This window comes from Phycodurus eques, chromosome 16, assembly GCF_024500275.1.
Source record: "Phycodurus eques isolate BA_2022a chromosome 16, UOR_Pequ_1.1, whole genome shotgun sequence".
Lineage (NCBI taxonomy): Eukaryota > Metazoa > Chordata > Actinopteri > Syngnathiformes > Syngnathidae > Phycodurus > Phycodurus eques.
In genome coordinates, this window is record NC_084540.1 from 21,574,236 (window position 1) to 21,597,482 (window position 23,247).

Sequence of the window (23,247 nt, forward strand, 5' to 3'; positions counted from 1 at the left end):
GCCACAAATTCTCTTTGTTTATCTCGCCCTGCCAACTGTTGACCACCGTGCAGCACAGCTCTCCCATCTTTGTTCTTCACGCGGCACAAAACACCTGGTCGCGGTAACGGCTACAAAATAACTATTGCGCCGTGCAAAAGCCGTCTTCCACGCAAACAGCGTGCGTTTCGGATCCAAACCAGTGTGTCAATACCCAGACATTAGAGATCTCCAGTAACGTAACAAAACATAAAAAAAAACAGAACAACGCCAGTTGGGAAAAACCCGACCCCGAAGCTCATATGGCGCTACCGTTGTAAACAGAGTGCTGCCTGTAAATCAAAACAACATGTCCCTTTTTACTTTAACAATAATATTTGTTGCCTTTATTTTGCTGGTTGTATTTCGCCCCTAAAATGTTTGGGGCCGATACATTCGCCTATTTCAGTTTTTTGTTGCAGATACATTTCTGTTCACACTTCAGCCCAGTTGTTGGCAACTGAAAAACGAAGAAAGGCGGAAGATTGACACCACAGAAGAAGAAGGTGGCCCGATGTGTGTGGGAGTGGGGGCCAAAGGACCGCTGTGATTGGCTAATGTGTGAAAAGAGGCGAGACGGTTTCACATAACTCTTGTAAACAACGAACAATGGCAAAGAGGTTTATCGGTACTTCCTTTCTCCCCGGTAAACTTAATATGCGCCTGAGGAGACAAATCCTGATGAGTCCGACTCGTTTTGTGAGGAAACGGTCGCGGTGAAAAAAGGTACGAAATTCTATTTTCGGGACGAGTGGCTGTTCACCAGGCTGAGATACTCTTATTTCGGGCAGAAGAATTCAACTGAATTCACCCATCCATCCACTTTCTGAGCCGCCGGAGCCCATCCCGGCTATCATCGGGCAGGAGGCGGGGTACACCCTGAACTGGTCGCCAGCCAATCGCAGGGCACACATAAACAAACAACCAAACACACTCACATTCACACCTACGGGCAATTTAGAGTCTTCAATTCACCTACCATGCATGGTTTTGGGATGTGGGAGGAAAGCGGAGTGCCCGGAGAAAAGCCACGCAGGCACGGGGAGAACATGCAAACTCCACACAGGCGGGGTCGGGGATTGAACCCCGGTCCTCAGAACTGTGAGGCAGACGCTCTAACCAGTCGTCCACTGTGCCCAATTGAATTCAATGAACTGCAAATTCTGCATCAATAACCACAACAAATTGACTATTGCTAGAATTTAAGAAGGATAACTGTGTTTATCACGTTTATGTTGTGTCAAAGGTTGCACAACAAAATGTGAATTTCAAACATTGTACTTTCTTGCATTTGATATCAAAGTATTTACTGTATCATTAATATAGTTAAAATTGAGGAAATGTGGATATTTACTTTGATTTACTGTGTGCGCTCTGAAATGTTCTGCTTGCGCCCCCAAATTTTCAAGTTCGAGGCCACTGTGCTCCGGCTAATAAAACAAAAGTTAGTCAAGAATCAGGAGCCTTATATGAAGTCATTACTAATGAAATTTCCGTCATATTTTACGACCGCACAAATCGGGCTTTTGTTTCTGTTCGTAATCTATGATCATGTTACCAAAACTGAATGTTTGGAGTGGTCTCCTGTCCCTTCTTTTTTTTTTTTTTGTTCTTACACAAACTATACACCGACGTCAATGTGGAGTTTTACGTTGAGACAGTGTGGCTTCAAAACAGAGATAAGTGACATCTCACTTTGTCTGATAAAGGCCAAAGCGGTTCCTTGTTAGTGGGGATAAGACAAGCCGAGCATGAAGGCGCAAGCGGGAAGAGTCTTTTTGACAATGCGGACGGGCTTGCTTTTTCCGGGCTTGCTTTAAGGTCAGCATAAAAATGGAGAGGAAGCTCAAGATATGAGTTCAATCCTGCGACCGTACAAAGAAAACAGATTGCTACCGCCGGTTGTTTTTACTGGCAAAGAGAGATAAATTGGGCCCACAACAATTTCTTCCCCATATCTCTGCCTCTTTCGCCGTTTTATTCACAAGGCAAGAAGAATCTCGCCAGTCCCCACGAGGGGCAGGCTGAATGAAAGCAGAGATTCACGGCTCACGTTGTGCCGCATTGTTTCTCGGCGCACTTTTTTTTTACTCAAGTCGCCTTTGTGTTGTCTAAATGTTTACATGGAACAGCTTGAGGGGGTTTTGCAGACAGACGCACGGTCCAAGAACGCTGCCTCGGAAAACAACTCCTCCTCTCCCAGGACGAAAGTGATGACACCGTTTTCGGAGTGCTTTCAAATGGCTTCTTCAAGTGATGCATTGATGAAGCAGCGCAGCATCTCTACTCCCTTGTCGAGATGTTATTAGACAAATCAAATGAGCAGAGACACTTTGCATCGCGTCCTCCTCCCTTTTCCTCGACGTTCGAGGTAATTTCCTCCCTCTGTCACTGCTCGGCTGTGCTTTTCGGAGACTTTTGTTCTCGATAGCGGAAGAGTTGCAATCGTATTTGGTGTGAGACAGGTAGGACTTCCTTCAGACACCGAGAGGATTGATATGCGACCTGAAACCCCCACTGACCCTCCCGACCTCGGTGTTGTGCTCCTTCAGTAAACAGCACACATGGAAACAAAAATCACTCCCGGCGATGTGATTCAAATGAAATTCCTCGTTCAATAGCGCTGTACAGTGGTGCCTTGAGGTACAAGTTTAATTCGCTCCGTGTCCAAGCTTGGAAAGTAACGGGAAAAAAACAATAACATATTTTGGAATGTTTTCTTCATGAGGAAAAACGCACTCTATTATATTGTACTTGATAGAAGCATAGAGTAACAACTAAATGAAATAGAATTGATTAAACAGCGTGAGCATCACGATGTAATGCTTCAATTCAATAAATTGTGCTGCTCCTTCGGGTGTATCTGACTTGGCCATCGGGGGCAGTATAATACAGTCATACAGACAAATGCACAAAAGTCACTGCGATTCTTGGTGATTCAATAAGCTGCAATCATATTAGCCGTTTTTTTTTTTTGCAGAGGATAAAGAATATATGCTTGTGAGCATTGTGATAGTGTCTGCCTATATGCATTGCTCCACTGTTTGTGTTCAAATATCAGTTGCTTAAAGGGTCATAACACCCCAACATCAATGCTATCCATTAGCCCGTCAATGGCGTTTTGCCTCATGTGTTAGCATCAAGCTTGCGATGGCATTTTTGAAGCAATGTTTTACGGTTGCTTTAAATACACGTGTAGTTCTCTTTGGTTTTTGTTTAGTTTAACATTAAACGTCAAGTGGGAAAGGCATTAAACAGCTTCAAGCCTCTTTTTTGAAGAATTGTTCGCTCTTTACCAAACTGCTGATGATTGTGAAGTGAGTTGAGTTTATTGCCATCCTACAACGCTCGTATCTCACGTTTGCACTCACAGGTCACAGCAAAGGATCGGCCGAATGGCACCTCGCATCTCGAAGAAATCAAGTCCGGTGACCTGTATTTCAAGGCGCCGCTGCAATTGAAAAGTAAAGCCAAAAAGGTATTTTTCCAACGAGTATGTTACCGGCGGATGATGACTTCGGCCACACACGGCTGCTCGCACATTGTGTTTTTTTTCTCTCTGCTTAGCGTTGTGCCGTGATGGGTTCTTCTGTGAAAATTGACAAGAAAGGAATAAGGCAGCACAAGCAAACTCCTCCACGGCCACCACCACCCTTTGCCCCTCTCCTCGTTATCACAAGGCGTTGGGCGATTGTTCGGCAAAGGGCGAATGCCAAAACCCTACGGTTGAAGTTAATTTGATTACATTTCCATTATGAACTATGTACACAGTTTTACTGCTTGACTAAGCCAATTAAAGTCCTCCTAAAGCTAAGAAGTGTTGACAGCGCAGCAGCCGTATTGTTCTTCCACAATTAGGGAGATTGCAATCATTTGTCACCCTTAAACAGGTTGGAAGCGCCGGTTCCTTTTCGGATGCATTACAGCCGACTTTCATTCATTCATTTCCATTCTTGCTGCCAGTGTGGCTGGTATATATATATATATATATATATATATATATATATATATTTATGATTCTGCTGTGATCCGTTCCGTCCTGGTGAATAAAGCATCCCGTGGCAACATGAATAAACATATGGAGATGGCATTTTGACAGCGGGGGAGGGGGGGCCGAGAGAGAGAGAGAGAGAGAGAGAGCGATCGAAAGCAAGTAGCGAGCAGCCAGATGGGGGGAGGCGAGCACGGAAGACACACAAGCTGATTTGGAAAAGTCAAGCTGCCGCTGCGTTTCACCTGAGGCACCGCAAGCCGCTTGCTGCTCTTTGCCGCTGTGTGGAAAGGAGAATGCAAGCATTTCAGCCAAACTCCACCTGCGAGCTGTTCCTTGAGCAGTAAACATATACAATTAACTGCATTCTGCCACAGCGGCAGCGAGAGTAAATACTGCATGACAACGGGATTCAAGCAACCCCCCCGGCCCCTTAAAAAGTGTCGAAGGCTGGATTTCCAATGTATGGTTCAAGTGACACAAGTCAGACTGTTTGCTCCCAAGTGGCACAATTTGGATATACATCTTGGCAGCGTAAAGAGAAATAGAATAAAACAGGATGTCTTCAGAATTGAATTCGTGCAACAGGGTCAATTAAGCTCTTCTAAATAGTATCTTGTATTACATGTCATTGCTTGTATCATCATTACACGAAATATGTAAGTTTAAATAATGCCTCAAAATGTGAAACGTTAATTTCAGCGTGTACCCCTACTGCAGTAATTCATGTGACACGGCAGCCTACAAACGAGGCGCGCACCTTTATTTCTCCACTTTTGCTGTTGATCCCCATGGGAGAAGTAACGCGCCAATACGGCCGGGAAAATGTCCGTCCTTTACTTTCATGCACCAGTTAGCCGAACTTTTTCTGGTGTTATTTCAATACGTGTAGGGCATGCTGCATGGCCACTCTACGACCGGAGGAATTATTTTGTACTAACTTCGTTACGTATGCGATGTTTGTTTTGCTGCTAGCTTAATATGGTCACTGCTACCAAACAAGCAATCTGACCGTTTGGCAGCTCCTCAATTCATGAGCCATTTTTACCCACATTCGGAGCAGGCCCGATTATGATCTGAGAGTACCCGATTTCCCTATGCTGGCGAAAATCTGAAATGTTCTACTTAGTGGCGTGTAAATCCACGAGGCCAACACGAGCTTCCACGCTGAGCGCGCTTTGCCTTGCTATGATGCTACTCTAATTCAAGCAGCTTTTCTTGAAAATCACTCAGCCACACATCTAATGTGCACTGTGTGGCATCATTGCACCCAAGTTATAGCAGCACGCACTCACTCCTTAGTCACATGAGAGCTGTCACGTGATAAAAGTACTTCAAGTTGAAGGAAAAAAAAACCAAAACAATGATTTCATCACCTTTAGGGCTTTAGTATCATGTCTGAAATCCGATGCCGGGGGGCACTGTGCCACGGACGGATGTTCTATTTGTAGCATGCAAGCGCTTTCTACGACTTGAGATTGAGTCGGTGCGCGTGTGGGCGAGTTTGTCATCGGTCTTTGTTGGAACGAGGGGATGCCTTTGATTCTATTAAAACGGCATTATATTTCTCTTGATGGAGCTGTATAATTTGGTACCCATTGATTTTTCTATCTGTCTGTGGGTGTGTTTGCGAGCCCGTCAGTGTGTGTCGTCACGTGCAAGAATTATGATCCGCTGCCTGCATTAGACGCAGGCAGTTTTAATCACACGCGGATTGTGAGCGTTTTAAACAAATGCTTTTTTGTGTGTAAGCATGGTGGATTATCATAAGATTTACAGATTTGGAAATGGCTGACAGCTGTCAGGCTGCATAATAATGCGCGTCCAGAAAATGATGGCAGCAGCCGGTTGGCAGAATGTCAATGAGGCTATCTAGATTAAAGCTCAATAGACGGGAACATAAGCGCCGGCGAACATGCGCGCACACACTCGGCACTTGGCAAAGGGGTAGTGTTCACTCCGAGGAGGTTCGAGGGGAATAACGCACGCCGCTGAGATGTTGTGAAAGACAAGAAAAAACCATCACACGATTCTATGATCTGAACTTGGTATCATAAACCTGAGGCAAACACTCCTAAAATAGAAATCAATTAATAATTAATAAATAGTCACTCGCTACTGACTCTGACGACCGTGACAGCACGACAGGTGGCGCACAAATGACCCTAAAAGGCCAACATAGTCCCTGGTCGAGGCCTCTAGCCAAGTATCTTGATACAATTTGGTGACAATTATACATACATACTGTACTTATGGTCTTAATAATATGCATGATTTTAAAGAGCTACACTGCCAACAGAGAACTAAAGGACCAAAAATGAAAGATTATCTACAGTGGGGCCTTGAGATACGAGTGACCTGACTTGGGAAATTTTCGTCTGTTGGGTGATTTTTTTTTTTTGCATTTGACTCGCGAGCAAATATTTAATATACAAGCACTGTATCTTGGCAGTCAACTCAACTCACTTCGAAGTGAACAGTAGTTTGGCAGATAGTGAACAATTCTTCTTCTTCAAAAAAAAATAAGACACTTCAACTGTGTATTGACACTCTCAAGTCAAGTTTCCTGTCAAACTAAACAAAATAAAGAGCATTACACGCTGTGTATTTCAAACAAGCAGACAACTTTGCCTTCTGCTAGCTTAACGTTAATACACAATGCAAAAAGCCATAGTTGGTGAATAGTGCTTTTTTCCTCCTCAAAAAACACGTTGCAAATATTTGTGCTGTCATTTTTTTTTTTTTTTTGCTGTAATGGATGAATAGCATTTCCATTTATTTCAATGTTGACAGATGACAGCATCGTAGTGAAAGACGCCATCTCCGTATATCGCGTATCTTTAAAACTGCGTAGGCAACTCTTTTACAAAATGTGTTAAGAGTCCATGCTTTAATTCATCTGAGGGACTGTTAAATTGCTTTGGTGCTTCTTTTTCGGTTACCAACACAGTTCAAATGGGCTCAGCAGTTCAAACTTTACTGTGCTTGTGTGTATAAGAATAGTGTCTACAAACTGAGACAGACAGCCATTTTTTTTCCTGATGGGGAAAAGAGAGGCGTTTATTTATCTTAAGTGGATAATGCACTCGGCAACTAACTGGGGCATGGTGTCTATCAATGTGACAGCCACTATTTTCGGAAACACACTATTTCATTTCTGGGTTTTTTTTTTTTGTATGCTTAGTTTGAAAAGACTGTTTCAACAAGATTTCCCATCTTCAGTTGAGATATTGGGACGTATCGGAGAGGGTTCTCTTGCCAGACGTGTCGCAGGTGTACGATGATACAGACACTTGCTTTTCGCCATACTAACTGCTTTTATTTGCTTGTTTTACATTTATGGGATAAGAAGTGTTTTTCATACACATATTCACTGAAATGATGACTTTAAGTAGGAGGTTCTAATGTGTAGATTAGCTTTAATATTGCGCAGAGACCAAGTTAACAATATAAGGTAAGAAGCCACACTTGACTTGATCTTAGAAACTGCTTAAGTACTTCAGCGCTGCTGATTTGGTTAGCAACAGATTGCAAATGGGCTCAGCAGTTAGCTCTTTAGTGTCCTTGCGTGAGCGATGTCAATAAATTGCCACAGGCCTTTTTTCTGACAGGAAAGGGGATGCGTTTGTTCACAAGTGGAAGGCGCACTAATTGGGGCACATCTGTTGGGACAAACACTAACTTTGGACCATTTTTTGGAGTGCAAAAGCGCAAAAGAACTTTTTCAACAAGATTTCCCAATCTTCAGTTCAGGTTTTGTGACTTACAACGATACCCACAAAAAATGTTTTGAGGAAGAAGGCACGTTCAGTCTCCACCGTATCGGATTGTTTTACATTTATGGCCTCGAAGTGTTTTTTTTTTTTATTTTATTTTTTTATTTTTTTTTTACTGTAATTAGGATTTTACGACTGCGTTAGCGTAGATTTGTTCAGAATTACGTTCAAATTGTGATTAGGTGACTTCGCTTAGAACAGAATTCCATCATGGACTGAGAACCCCCGATTGATGATGAATAATCAAGTCTCCATTTCCCACCATCGGACCCACTACCCACGTGCCTTCACTTCTTTGAGCTGGCACGTGCGCGGGTGGCAGTGTGGCCCGAAATGAATTTTCACAATGGCCTACTGCGAGGTGCTTAAGGCCAGACAAACGCGGTGGACTCTATCGGGTGTCCTCCAGTGCGTCGATGCCGGCAGCAGCGTCGAGCGCAGGAGGAAGCTGCTCGAAAACAAGCACACGCCACCTCAGGCTCCCCAAGGGAGGGCGGCGGCATCCCCGTGCCTAGATTTTGACATCCTCCGCTCCACAGGAAGGCCGTATCGCTAACTTGATGCACCGGCGTTTTGCATTTGCAAACATACATTCCCCATGAGGAGCAGATCTGCACCCCACTTAAGCAGACAAGATCTCTGTGACTGTGAGACAGAATAGCGAGCGTTTCTTCACCAAAGTCGTGACTGTGTGAGCACAGAGGGAATCGTTCTACGAGGAAGGACTAGAAAGACAGGTGAATGGCAGGATGACATGCGGGTGAACTGAAAGGATGCGAAAGAGGTCTGTTTATGGGGGAGAAGGTAAAAACCCTGGGAAGTAGCCCAGAGGCACTCAGCAGTTCCTCTACTGACTCACTGGCGTGTTACCTTTAAAAAAAAAAAAAAAAAAAAAAGAGGAAGGAAAGGATGGTAATAACGGCAAGAGGAACTGTGTCCTGAATATTAAGAGACGCCTGAGACTCCTTTCAGATAAGGTTGGGAGCACTTTGAAGCAATGCAACCTGCTCGAAGACAAACAAGCAAAGGGATTATGCTGCTTTTAGCACTTTGGTGCGCTGAGGATGGCACAGGGAAGATTGGGGGGGGGGCACAGACAAGCCGCCTCTTGTATGAATTAACGAATAATATGTGTTCTGGCTAACCAATGAATTCAATGCATGTCTGTCTTGTTGGTCTTGGAGAATTCAGATCATCACATCGAATAGGAATGTACTGTGGAACGTCCAAAGTCGGATGTGATTTGTTCCATGATGTGGATTTCAGAACAAAATTGCCCATTGAGGTCAATTATATTCAGAATATTTAAGCAAGGTACACACATACCAACAATTGGGCCCAATTACATCAATTTCACTGCCTTGCGAGGAAAGCCCGCATAGGCCCGTCGAATGTCGAATGCCTGTGACGGAATATCCTGATCGATTATACTATGGTGTGCTATGTGTTAAGTAGGCTTCACATAAATAATTGGTGCTAACTTCCATCCATCCATTTTCTTCACTTGATTGTAATTAACTGACTTTAGAGCACGATTCAACAGAACGGCGGCATGTTTACGTACAACCGATAGTGGTAGCACTAGCTTGCTAGGGTACATAAAGTTTTGTTACCTGCTTGCGAGCCGTATCGTATTAAAAGTACGTGAAGATACCTCAAGCGAGCCTTAAACGAACGTCCTCTCCTGTGCTGAGCAACCGGTAAACACCAAAAGACGTTTTTCCCCATCGTTTCCTTATAATACAGTCGGCGCGATCCACTCTTGTTAACGTCGCCACGGTAACGAGTGTATCCGGTCGCATTTGAGTTGACAAGATAAAGCCCAATGAGCATAAATTGCTGATCGGCTTCTTCTACTGGAGCACTTCTCTTCTTCTGTGAATTTTCTGGCAGTCTGAATGCCCTGTGGCTCCAGGTTGCCTCTCACAGGTCAGTCTTGATACTACACCTGACATATGGTTTCGGGTAAGGAGACGAGCAATGAATTGTCAGGGGAGATATTCGACAGAGCCTGACCGTGAATAGCAAAAATCTGTGAAAACTCTGAACCCCCTAATAGTTGCCATTAAAAATGTGTTCAAAAAAAATCTATTTTTCAGCAAATATTGGCGGTTATGTTTCCCCCCAAATATCCGCAAATCGGTTCATTTGTGAATGCCAGACTGCAAATATGCCAGAATCCACTGCAGTAAAACGTTAAGTGGTGTGGAGTCTGTCACGTTTTAAAATTTGGCGAACATGTTAAAAAAAAAAAATGTTTGTCAAATAAAAATAAGTAGTATGTATAGTATGAGTATAGTTCTCACGTGATACGCTGACATGAAAATGACAATTTTAAAACATTTAATAACATTTGAAAAAAGATTCCCGCAAAATTGGTGTCTAATTCCAAATTTGCAAGTATTGAGGGTCCACTGTACGCCCAAACATGCCGAAAGACATAGCCTCAACAAACTTACCTCCACTTCTTGCAAACAATGTCCATTTGATTGTGTTTAACCTTTATTTTACCAGTCGTTGAGTTTTTTTTTACCATGACACGAGTGACCGAAATGACCCGACCGGCCGTCCATTTTATATCTCATTACCTCTCGGTGCTCACAGCGCACGTCTTACTGTGTATTAGAGCAGGTTCCTGTTCCACATCAACAAATACAGCCCACGTGTGCTGTACACGTACTCATTCATTGTGCCACGCCTGCATTAAAGAACGGTCATTAGGCAAAACGTAATATACTTTTCAAATAATAACCCCGCTTCATTCCCCCATCGTCGTGCTGGCTCAATATTATGACCGCTTCTGCGAGGCCATTAAGGTGGCCTCTGGGCAGAAAGCGAGGCTCCATCTACAGTTTATTGAGCTTTCGCACTGAGAAACGGCTTTCTGGGCTTTATAGATCTCACTTTGACCAAAACCATATGATTTGAGGCAATGAGGAAATCGTAAAACAGCTTGCGAGCATTTCTTTTTTCATTTTAGCATGATGCATTATACATACACAGTCACTGGCCACTTCATTAGGTACACCCCCTCCTCAAATGAGCCTTTAAATGTGACGTTAGCGCAATAATTCAGTTATGAAAGGGATTTAACGGCGATGGTCATTCTGTCACATATTCTAATATTTGCGCTCATGTTTAGTGGCATGGGAGGTGCAAAATATTAGGAACACCAGTGCACTCCACCACTACCTCATTAGTCAAAAGACCCCTTTTTAATACCCGTTCTGCGATGTGTAAAGGGACGAATTGCGCTCGATCCCATCTCATTTGATTGGGCATGTGTACCTAATGTTATGGCCAGTGACTATTGCGAGTCTTTCACTCGACTTCACGGGCACAAAATCATTCGGAACTTCATTGAAATCCTGCGAGACAACACTTTCCCTCGGAATGGTTAGTTGCGCATCTTACCTTGAGCCCGGGCACAGAAGCACGTCGCCGAGAGCAGAATCCAACAGGAGACCCACATCTTCCTGACCCGTCCAGACGCAGCCATGGTCCGCGGCCGCCGCTGCCGCTGCCGATGCCGATGCCGATGCCGATGCCGATGCTGCGGCTGCACCGCCGCCGTCGAGCTCCCGGAGCGCTTCTTTCCGCGTCCCCGCGCGGGGAACATGTTGCTCTGGGGCGGCCCACGCACGCACCCTCCCCCCGGGAGAGAGACGAGCGTCCTGGCTGCTGCTTTTGCCTTGTGTCGCTCGACGATGCTTTGCTGCTGCCTTGCTGCTCTTGTGCGTCAGACTGCTGATGAGGGAGGGAGAGAGACACCGGCCGCGCGCGCGCGCGCGCGCGCAAGGCTCCATCAGGGTCCGGCAGCGTGAAGTGAATCTGAATTTTCAAACACACGCTGGCTGACCACTGCAGTATGATGAAGTTATTTCAAGTGATGATTCCCAACCAGTAGGCCGAGAGAATTCATTCAATTTCGCTCGTTTGGTCTGGAAATTATTATTATTTATCTGTGTTCATCTATCAATGCCAGCAACGCATAGTGACAGGCAATTCAAATCTCTTCCAGGAGATGTGTTTCCACCTGTTGCCATTCAGACAACAAAAGAAGTCACACATTTCAGCTTTGGCTTTGACTAAACGGGGCCAGATTTCACAAAATTGAGCCCAGGTCAGCGCTCGTTCTTTCAGTGACATTTGAGTTTCATGGTGTTCCGTGAGGTTTTTCTCATGGCAAATATGCGCCTAAAGGTTGCGAAACAAGATCGAAAGGCGTCACCGTCAAATGAACTTCTCCTTAAGTCATTCAATTGTGCTTTTAAGTGCTTATTTCCAACTTTCCTTTAAATTTCCCTGTGCGCAGAATGCATCATCATGCACTTAAATGCACTAAAAGTGCCTTTTGTTATAGTTTCGTAGCCCCCAGAAGCTCTGTACGCTACTGCCACCATGCGGCATACAGAGGTATTCATTCCCCTCTTTCTGTTTGCTTGCTGTGATTGAGTTTTAGCCTGGATTTGAAGTTTAAAAAAAAAAAGAAAAAATACTCAATGAAGAAGTGAGTCCTCACAAACATTCTAAACGCCTCCGAGGATTAAACAATGATTGTGTGCGGCGGTGAGAGCTGTGCTGTATTTGCATAGAGGATCCCGGAGCAATGGCCGTCACTGCCAATGATGATTAAGCAAGCAGGAAATAAACTCAATTCAAAAGAGCCCGTCGGAATCCAAAAGATGGAGGGAATAACCTTTGCGTTTAAAATGTGTATGTTTTTCCATCGGGCAAGCACGCTGCACTCGTGCTTTCCACATCTGCCGAGCACTAACAGGCAAACAAAACGTGTCTGTACTTCTTTTGCCAATTAAGTCCAAACTAATGACTAATCAGTTAAGCCAGTGATTCTCAAAAGTGTGGTTCGAGTACCACGGGTGGGGCGTGGGCCCCCTCTTGTGGTACACGAATGAATCGGTGCCCAAGTACAGTTCAGCCGTATTTAACTTTTGAGTTCAACACATTTGAACTCAAATGCAGTGGCATACAATCATATTAAATATACGTTTTAGGGATAAAACCTCAGTTTTAATGAACTTGCAGCGAAGCTGGTAACTCACAAGTGAACAGAAAATATGCCTGAACGTTTTAGAATGAGTTGAGAACTCAAATATCGGAAAACGGAATCTGTCGGTCTCTTACCAAGCACGTGTCTGAATGTTTACTCGTTTAAGCAAAGAAATGTTGGCTTGTTAGTATCGTTAATATTGGCAACCGTATGTTAGCATTGTCAGCTCGCTGCCGACTCGCATCTTTCAAACAAACACAAAGCGTCTGTCCGTCTCTTACCAAAAAGTCGAAAAGTTTTCTTATTAGTTAAGCATTCAAATATTGGCACGGTAGCATTGTTAGTAAGCTGCCGACTAGCGGCTAAACAGCTAACCGACAAACGAGCTGTATCTATCTTTGAGCAATAAGTTTAGCATTCAAATGCCGGCAATTGTATGCTAGCGTTATCAAACGCTCAGGCATCGGGATCTTTTTACATGAATCCTTTTGAAAGCGGCACCCTCAATATACAGACTGACAGATGAGCCGTTGATCTAATCGACTGCAGGTCTGTAGAAAAAGGTCACAAATCTGGGCCGGGGTTCACCTATCGAAGACACCTGCCGTAGGCGGGCATACCGGCTGTAATATCGGCTTTGTCGCCCCTTTGAACTCACTGAAAAACACACGGAGGGCAGAGGACATGCACACACAAAATCCATTATATTTACTTATTAAGGAACATCAGGGTCAGCCAGCATGCTACGATCTGCTGCTGTTCAAAGTGTAAACAGGTGCGAGCTCTGCTGGTCGGATGTCAGCTCTCACTGTCCTTCTTCCCATTTTCCTTGTGGTGCTTTATTGTCTCATTACTTCTAGTGGCCGGTGTCACCCAAATGTTGCGTCCGTTCGCCACCCATAGCGCCAGCCGCCCCCCCTTTCCCGGTAATGATGTGCCGATTATAAGACTCTCGGGCCGGCAGATTGCTCTCCAGCCTCGTTGGTGTGCTGTGGAAAATTGGCGCCGTCTTGGAGGATTCGCCGCCGCCGCCGCCGCCGCCTCCCGCTGTGCATATCAGGCAGGTTGACATTAGCAAACTGCCAGGGGACGACGCCCTGGGGGCCGCCGGGGGCAGGTGTTCTGTCTCTGTGAGCGTTGTACTCCAGTGGAAACAGAGGTTGGGTGATGGGTGATGGGGGAGGGGGGGGGGGGGGGGGGGGGGGAAACGTATGCTGGTGTTGTCATGACAAGCTGAACAGATCTGGTATTAATATGTATCTGCATCTGTGAATACCCGCCGCTTTACGAGTGAGAGCGAGCGCATCGTCCTATCGTTCTTTAAAGGAGACATGCATTTCTTTCACAATTGAAAACAGTTCCCAGGTGTTTTAACAAAATGTCTGCGAGTCAGGCTTTGGCTCCGATGACGACTGGGAGCAGAGCTCGGGTGTTGTGACGAAGCAAGCGGCTTCTATTTGCGGGGGCAGAGCCCAGAGAGTGGAGGAAAAAAGCAAGCTTGTGTATGTTGTCGGGATTGAACGACGAAAGAAATTTGTTTTTCATCATTATGCTAATTGTGGGTAGGTTAATTGAGGACTCCAAATTGCCCGTAGGTGTGACTGTGAGTGCGAATGTTTTTTTTGTTTATATGTGCCCTGCGTTGGGCTGGCAACCAGTTCAGGGTGTACCCCGCCTCCTGCCCGATGACAGCTGGGATAGGCTCCGGGACTCCCGCGACCCGATTGAGGAGAAGCGGCTCAGAAAATGGACGGACGGACGGACGGACGGATGCTAATTGTAGATGTTGTCAATTGCGTGAATCCCGCACATTTGTAAGATGTGACATCATAGGCATACTCAACAAACACGTGATAAGCGGTTCGTCGACGTCAAGCGTTAAGACATCGATGCGGAGAAACATAGTCGATGTGTCGACTAGTCGACGAATCAGTCCAAAACTCTTAATATGTTGTGCGTGAACACTTCAACTTCACTAAACATAAATGCACCGCTGTCACCGCATCGACAACTTCACCAAGCAATCAAGTACGTGCCGCTAGTCAGAAGCTAACGAAGTCAGCTAAAGCTACTCTGAGCATCCAACAAAATAAATGAAACTCTGTTTAGCTTTTGGCGTCGCACCCTTGAGGATGTGGGTGTTTCTGCAAGATAGTGCCTCGACATGATCGCGTTTCCCGTCTGGTGGTCGGATCTCAAGACTAAACGGTGACTTGAAAGTGGCTCTGGATCTTTGCCTGGGGAAATTGATCAGGTCATGGGCAGAGAAAGTTGGTGTGGGGGCGGTTATTCTGTAAATTGGCAAGGAAGTCGTTCATAGACTCATTTTCACAAATTGGCAGCAAACACATTCACTTTGTTATTCAACTGCACATTTGATGGGTGGCAGGCAGCCAAGTGTTTGTGTGAAAACACGAAGAATACATTTACTGTAATATGCTCCCTTCCATTAAATGGTCGACACCCTTTGTATTCCAAAGCTGCCTTTAATGTCAATGCAAATGTATAAAGTGGAATTCAGGGAGAAGCAGTTGGTGGAAACGCGACAAAATCGGTGCTGTGGAGCTGGGGAACATGCATCGTGCCCTTTCACAAGCCGCCACATTTGCATCGGCTCCACTGATTTGATTGAAATGAGTTTCATTTGAGAGGCGCCTCACTTGTGTATGCAGAGTCTGCTTGAGTGAAAGCAAACAATAAGGACAGGAGATGCACGCCATTTGTCGCACGTGAGAGTACAACTGTTTCAAGTGTAAGATAAAAAGCAGCCGGCCCTTTCGCTTGAGCTTCCCAGTTAATTGTCCGCTCTCCTCTTGCTGACATTTGCACTGGCGCTGCCGTTGCGGCTCGCCTAATTGGACGCGCTCACCTCGGATGCCTCTCTAGTTGCTACGTCGGTCTTAACGCCTCATCGGCGGCGGCTTGCTCGCAGACCGAATCAGGTCCCTCCCGAGCAACAGATCAACTCGCAGGTCTTTGCTTGAGACAGTCGTAACTGCAAATGGAAACATGAAAAATACAACCAAACCGCTGCCAGAAGACGGAAAGATGAGACTCTGAAGAGAGCCGCTAAAAAGGAAATTCCACACTGCAGAAGCACACAGGATAGTAGTGGCCATCTTTACACACTTTGCCAAGCTTGATATACATCAACTCTACACTAAAGTGCACCTAACCTAGATACAGTAATGATACCCAATTTGAGACCTGCATCAAAGAAATGTGCCTTTATAAAGATGGTGTGGTTACATACATGAGAGGCATTGCTGCTTCACTATAAGAACTTCAAATCTGTCTAATTTCAAACAAAAATCATTTCTGCGATGTCCACACACAATTTTCCACATGACAAAAAAGACCACCCGGGGTCAAAATAGGCGCACTCATAAAATCTTTGTAAACACCATCCTGTATTAGAACCCTTTAAACACAAATGGCAACGCAACACATGTAGACAGACAGCACAGCAATACCGACAGGCATTTATTCTTTATCTTTTTTTGCGAAAAATGACATATTACTGCAGCTTACTGAGTCAGTTGTAATACTCTTCTTCATGTATGTCCATATGTTTGCATTATACTGTCTCTAGGTGGCCAAGGTGCACACACGAGAAGGAACAGTACAATGGCCATTGAAATGAAGCTAAAAAAAAACCAAAAGTGGCAAAAGACTGTTTACTCTTTACTTTCCAATTTATTAGGCCATTATTTTATTTTTCATTTGTCATTTTTTAAGATCCCACATTTGGCTATTGAGACCTCCATAGAGTGACTCTCTAACAGGGACTTGGTGTAAAAGTGTCAATTTCCTTTACAGAAACACCAGAAACATTCCCTCTGACAGCTACTTCTGTTTGACCCAGTTTTGCATCCGCTTTGTCGATATTTGGCTAAGACCACCCCATTTACCTCTGATTGGTTGCCTCCGTGTGGAAGACCCACTTGTTAGTTTGATGCATCTTCCTATTGAATGTCATTAGCCTTTACAGCCGTACCTAATAAAGTATAGCACCCTATCCAATACCTCTGGGGTCCCTTGAGTTTCTGCTTCTTCTGATTCAAAAAAACACTAACAATAATAATTTAAAAATATTAGGGCATCTTTTCCCAGGAGACAAGCCACTTAGGAATATTGCCTCGACTCACTGGCATAATTGGTTTCCTCCAGTCTCACTTTGATGTAAATAACATTAGCAATTTTCAAGTCATCTCGCATTGATCCGCCGGCCGCCGAGCGGTGCCCCCGAGAAAGCCGCTGCAAATTGAAAACCCTTAAAGCCGCAGACGCGCTGGCCGGGTTTCTTTCAAAACGTCACCTGAAAGATGCAACGTTACGACGATCGATCGGGTGCTTCGCTGCGGGGCCATTTCGGCAAGCACGCCGAGTGCTATTCCGACACACGCGCATTAACCGAGATGGACAATGCGAAGTCACGTAGGTGCATTTAGAGCTATACATTATGTGGCAAAGCGGCACTTCAGGGCCAATTTCTTTGTCTGTTTCGTCACCTTTCTTTTCATCAATCTAACACACAGCACTTGATGGAATGACATTTGTTTGCTGCTGGTTGTCTCTCTTCCTATTTTTTATAACTCTCTTCCTACGCGACTTTGATTTCTTATGAAAATGTTATTTTGAAGGTTCCCCCCCCCCCCCCACCCCCCTCTCCCATTTGTCCCTCTTATCTCTCCAGCATTGAATCATTTAGGTAGGTGGCTGTGAACATTTAGAGTGCAAAATAGATTCAAAACAGTCAGGGTTGTGCTTGCAGATTTGTCAAGAATAATAATAATAAAAGGTGTCCAAACTCCCGCTTTAATAAAACATCTCTGACATTCTTTAGTCAAAATACACAAAGGATAAAGAGTTCAAAAATACAATTAATATCAGCTTGTCACTCTGACTCAAATGCCAAGTACGGGTTTTATTTCCATGACGACCGGAAACGAGCTGCTACTCAATGTTGCCAGACTTTGCCGACCTCTTGAACAACTACTTTTTCAACGTGATGAGCAACAAATCTTGAGATCCTGAGACGCGCTCAACTGAAGATGTTCACACTCACCGTCAAACTGCAAAACGACGCAACGGCTAATTCAACTGCCGTAACGTAACTGTAACTGTTCGGACACAAACAATTAAAAAGCGACATTCCCATAATGTCCCCTCAAGAGAAATACACGCCTATCTTTCTCATCAGGTAAAAAATGTACCTGTAATTATCGAGACGCTGCAGTACCAACATGGACACTAAAGAGTTAACTACTAAACTCAGTCGCTAACCAAAATAGCAGCGCCTCCGGTAGCATATAAACAGTCTTTAGATGAATTCAAGTGTGGTGCCTCACCACATTTTGCAAACAAATTCCCTGCACAGTATTAAAGATGATCTTACGTTATGTTGCAACGTTCGTTGTTTAGAATTGGGACGTGACCGCTTTCGCAATTGACCAATCACAGTCAAAGACGTGTTAATTTGGAGTCAGCACACACCTGCCACCATTTCAGCCCTAAATGGTGTTGTTTTGGTGATGAGCATTGTTGTTTTGCACCGAACATACATTCCGGAATAACAGCCGAAAGGTTCAGCTTTGCTTTCGCCAGACCAAAGACCAAAAATCTCCCGAACACGTGGGAAAATGTGTTGCAATTACCAAAATATGGATGAATGAGTGCATCGTGAACAATTCACTGTGACAGTCCAGATAACAGTGAACCAAGCGGAAATAGGAACAGGAAAACGTGTTGGGGATCATTTTCGATTACCTTCTGAGAAAGGTCGTCTTTGTCATCTGTAATGTAATTCTTTCAGAAGGTAATTAAAAGCTGTTTTGCCCATGCAGAGCAAAAATCATTTTGCCTCATTACTTTCCAACTTGGCAGCCTTTTGGCTGATCACACCGGCAGGCTAAATGTTGAGCCCATAAAACCCCCTGCGATCCTCCCTCCTTCACTCCCCTGCACAAAATGGAATATGATGGCATTATAAAAAAAAAAAAAAAAAAAAAGACCCTGGGCACGCTAAAGATTAGGTGGGATAAAAGGAGATATATAAGCCAGAGGATTCTTACAATTTCACGCCGGTTTTAACTTGCGAATTCCTTCCCTGCAGAAATCAGCCATGCCTGAGTCACCTTTGTGTAAGATGCTGTTGCAGCGCACCCTAAAAACCCTCAACAGAAAAGATGACGAAATCCTGTTCGGGGGCTAGGGGGGGAGGGTCGGCGGGGGTCTCTGTGGACCTCCTGCTGCTGTTGTTTTGGGCGGCAGGGTTACCCTTTGAGGGCCAGATTTAAAAAGCAAATGACTTCCCCCAAACTTCAAATCAAATCATATGCGACCCAGTTGCAGAAACGTACCATAAATACTCTTCATAGATGAATGCAGTGGTTGTCGCTTGGGATATTCAGTAAATTACCTTGATCGGCTATGGCAAATTACTGATCAGTTAAAAAAAATGAAAAATCTTATTTTCCGTCAGATGAATGGTCACACACAAATTCAGGTTACGTTGCAGCTGTAAACCGAGGACCACCTGTACGCCATTTTGAATTCCAAAACATTCGATTCATCGATTGTCACTCTATGGCTATCTGTAATTTTGAGCAAAACAACTGAAATGGTTGGCCGAGACTTTGTGGCTGTGCTACAAAGTGAATAATGAATAATGAATGAAACACTAACACTAAATAATACTATATGAGTGCGTGGTCGCACATGTTGCACATGCCAGAAAGCGCCGCTGTGTCGAGGTTCACAACGGCGTGCGATGAATTGAAATGAAGTGCAAAAGACGGCTCAGTTACCGCGGTGTTTTTTTTTTTTTTTTATTTGATTGTTTTATATTTAAGTGTTTATTATATATTTACTGTGACAATCCGAAAACGGTCGGACGAGACGTGTGCCAAAAAGTGAATAATAATGAATGAAACGCTAACACACTAAATATAGTACTTGAATCGATATGAGGACTTTTTTTTTAGTCGCCAATGCCCTTTACATATATAACATCTAAGCAACTTCACCGTGGTCAACGAAAGCTGCTGTCAATTTAAATTTATGACAGTGGCTTGAAAAATAAATTACATGTCACTATAGGGGGAGCCCAGGAACAAATTGAAAAGAAAAAAAAACAAAATAAATCAGTTACTCCTGTTCTTATGGACACTGTTGCTTTAAGGTGTATTAAGGCGCACGCTGAATCACAATGCTGAGCACTTGCAATCAGATCAATGGCTTTGAATGATTACACTGTAAGGCTGCCATTATGCTATATTAGTTGAGTAAAAGTGCGCCAATTGAGTTGCCCGGCTAACTTTGCGGTGTCAGTGTGATTTATGAGGTTTTTAGGGGAGTGGGCTGCAGTACAATGTAAATAAATGTGGTGGATGCGGAACAAGTTAAAGAAAAATCACATAGCCAGAGCTTATCTTTTGATGAGCCCTTCGCTGAGGTTAAGCGCCAAAGCGGTTCGCGTCCCAAAGATTTGTGAGCCTTTCGGGTCATATTCTCGCAAACATTTTGGTTCAGAATTTTATGACATCAGGGGTGTTGCAATTACATTGCAAAAGCTTGACTGTGCTCTTGTTGTTGACATGATTACAAAATAAATTGGATGACTGTAAAACGAGCTCTGTCAGGTCGGATCGGCCGCACAGTGTTTTTCTGAAATGTACAACCGCAACGACTGGCATGTGCGACTAATTAGTCATCGACAAACACATAATGTCTCGCTCGTTTGGTGATGACATTCTAATGACGGCCATGAGAAAAATTACACGCGGTCTGGTGAGCGACATTAAAATACGAGCGACACGATCCTTCTTTGGCAATGGGGCTTGAAAAACGGACTCTTGTCAAAAATAAAAGGAGAACAGAGGAGCCATTAATGTTTTATTGACAGTATTTGTCAGGGTTTTTTTCCCCTCATAAAGTGACATATTGATTTTCATACGGCCACAGGAAAGTCGACTGTAAAGCACATGCGGCCATAACTTATTTACAGGAGCGTCGGTGCGGTAAGATAAAGGTTTATAGTGTTCTGCGTGCGACTCACGTCCGCCGCTATTTAACACCTGAGTGCCAAAGCCACACAAGGTTAACAAAGCAAGACATCATTTTCATGAGATAAGCCACTTGAGCTAATCACAGAGAGCTCTCGTGAAGTGATTATGTCAAAAACATAATGAGTGTCATTGTGACGTCAGACGGACGTGGAGGGCTTTGAAATTGCGGCAGCTGCAGGGACTTGGGCACTTTTGTCGTCAGGGGCGCACAGTCAGACCTTTTACCCGGCCACACTAATGCGGCTCCTGAATAAATTTGAGACAGCGCCAACAACAAGCAAGTCCACGAAACGCTAACGGCAGAGCAGGCCCGCGGTCGTCTTTGTCACAACCGCGGGCCGAGCGGTTGGGAGATGAAGCGAGCTCGATCGTGTTCCGGCTTCACACATGCGGGATTTGTCCCCTCGGGCAAGTAAAAGAACAAATTCTGATCTGATCCCTTCGTCAGGCGACATGTTAGGCGCACGCCCCAACCTGCGGGAAAACAGCCTGGAGGCTTCAGCTGCCTCGGAAGGTCTGCGCCTGAGCCCTCATCTGTTCTACTTGACGCAACCATTTTGAGATTTCGGATCAATTACATGAAGGGATCACAGTTAGACAAATAAATGTGTCATTCGACAAAATGTTCTCGATCAACTTTGGGGGGGGGGGGGATGAACTCATTAATTCTCAATTCGTTGTTATATTAAATAGAGTCTGTGCAATTGAAGGTAACTGCTGTCTGACTTCATTTCAAACTGCACAAATGTACATAGAATCTTTGATACATGCATTGTCGTCACGTATTCTGCCTATTCTTCCTTCTTTTGTTCATATTCACATATATATGATGTACAGTTCTGTATAGTATGATATTTCAGTTCCGTATTTTTTTTTTACTCGTGTATAGTTGTCACTGCACTTCAGATTGTTGGTGCACATTTCCTTCTCGACTGCTTACAAATGCGTGAACACTGCTGACTTCGTGCTGCCTTTGCTCACACTCAAAACCGAATGATATTATATATTGTATGCAGCATGGTGATATTGCTGGTGTGCTGCAGTTTTTGCCACATTCAACTCTGCTGACTATTTATTCTAGCTGCTCGTCGCATTCGCTTTTTTTACATTGAATAATTGTTTATCCACACAAACAGTTTTCTGTTCATCTGCCAATGTTTAGTATTTTAGCCTTCGTGTTAAGTGACCACGGATGCTCATTCTGCTTAGTCTCATTGCATGTGTTGCAAATATGTGTTGTATTCGCAACCATTTTTCATGTGGTGGGAGAATCTCTCTGGAAGCTCTGAACTGCTGTTTCAACCCAGTGTCACAATTGATTACTATGCCCATTCTTAATGGTGACTTATAGGTGAAAATCTAGTTCACATTTGTGTCACATGTAAAGTGGCGGACATTTGCCTTAAACTTGTGGTGGTAGTAATCCATCCCTACTTAACAGCCTGCGTTTTGAAGTGGATTAGCAATTTGTTGACGTTTTAGTTTGTGGTTGTTGTTCTGAGATGTTTTTGACTCCAGAGTGGAGTGGTGTGCTGGAAAAGCAGAAAGCCTCTGCAAATCTTTCAGCAAGGTGTCAAGAGTCACTCTCTTTTTGCTGGTCGGCTTTAGTGTGGGTATCTTCACAAAAAGGCTTCACTGTATTTCCGTCTTTCTGACCAACTGGCGTATCATCAAAAGGCGAAGGCCCACAACAAGCTCCCGAGCTGCTTCACCTCTGACCTCGTCTGCACAAAAAGCCCTTTTGACAGGAACACGCTCATTGTGAAAGCCCTTCCATCATGGCGAGGAAGGCCGGAATCGCCGCGGCGGCAGCAACAGGAGCTCAACCTGCCTGATATCGCCCCCCTTGTGTTAACGTCCTCAGAAGGCTAACAGGATGCGAGGGGGGGGCATCGCCATGGATGAAACGAGCGGAAAGGAGGGCACAGGCCAACTAATGGACACCGGAAGTTGTGAGTCGAATGCGGATCCATTGCGGACGGCTCGAGCGCCAAGAGCTGACTGTCCCTCCCCTGCCGATGAGTCACGAGTCAGTGATGGTAAACTGATGTACATATGATGGCCCAAAGGCCTGCTCATCTAGAGTTCTAAATTTAATTCAGGAGAAATTCATCCATTGATCCATCCAGTTTCTAGAGCACTTGCCCGTAGGGTCGCAGGTGATCTTGAGCACGGCCCAGATCACTTTGAGCAAGAGGCAGGGTAAATCTTCTTCTGGTTGCCAGCGGATTGCAGGCAAAGCGGCACATTCATTTGTGGTGAGGAAATATTTTCTTCAGTGGCTGAATGTTCACAACTCTTCTTTTGAGGCCAGTGTCATAATAAGCAGAGATTTTACCATTGCCAATTATTGTCTTTTTGCAGACAGCACGACTCAATCAA

At 44.5% G+C, this 23,247-nt stretch overlaps 1 protein-coding gene across 1 annotated transcript in view; it reads right to left on the reverse strand.

Moving 5' to 3' along the window:
* LOC133415213 (protein sidekick-2-like) overlaps positions 1 to 11,518 on the reverse strand; it is a 121,592-nt gene extending 110,074 nt beyond the window's left edge. The window contains 1 exon segment of the mRNA XM_061701104.1: positions 11,200 to 11,518. Coding sequence (XP_061557088.1) covers positions 11,200 to 11,404 — 205 coding nt within the window. The 5' untranslated portion in view covers positions 11,405 to 11,518.
* Between the last annotated feature and the right edge of the window lie 11,729 nt (positions 11,519 to 23,247).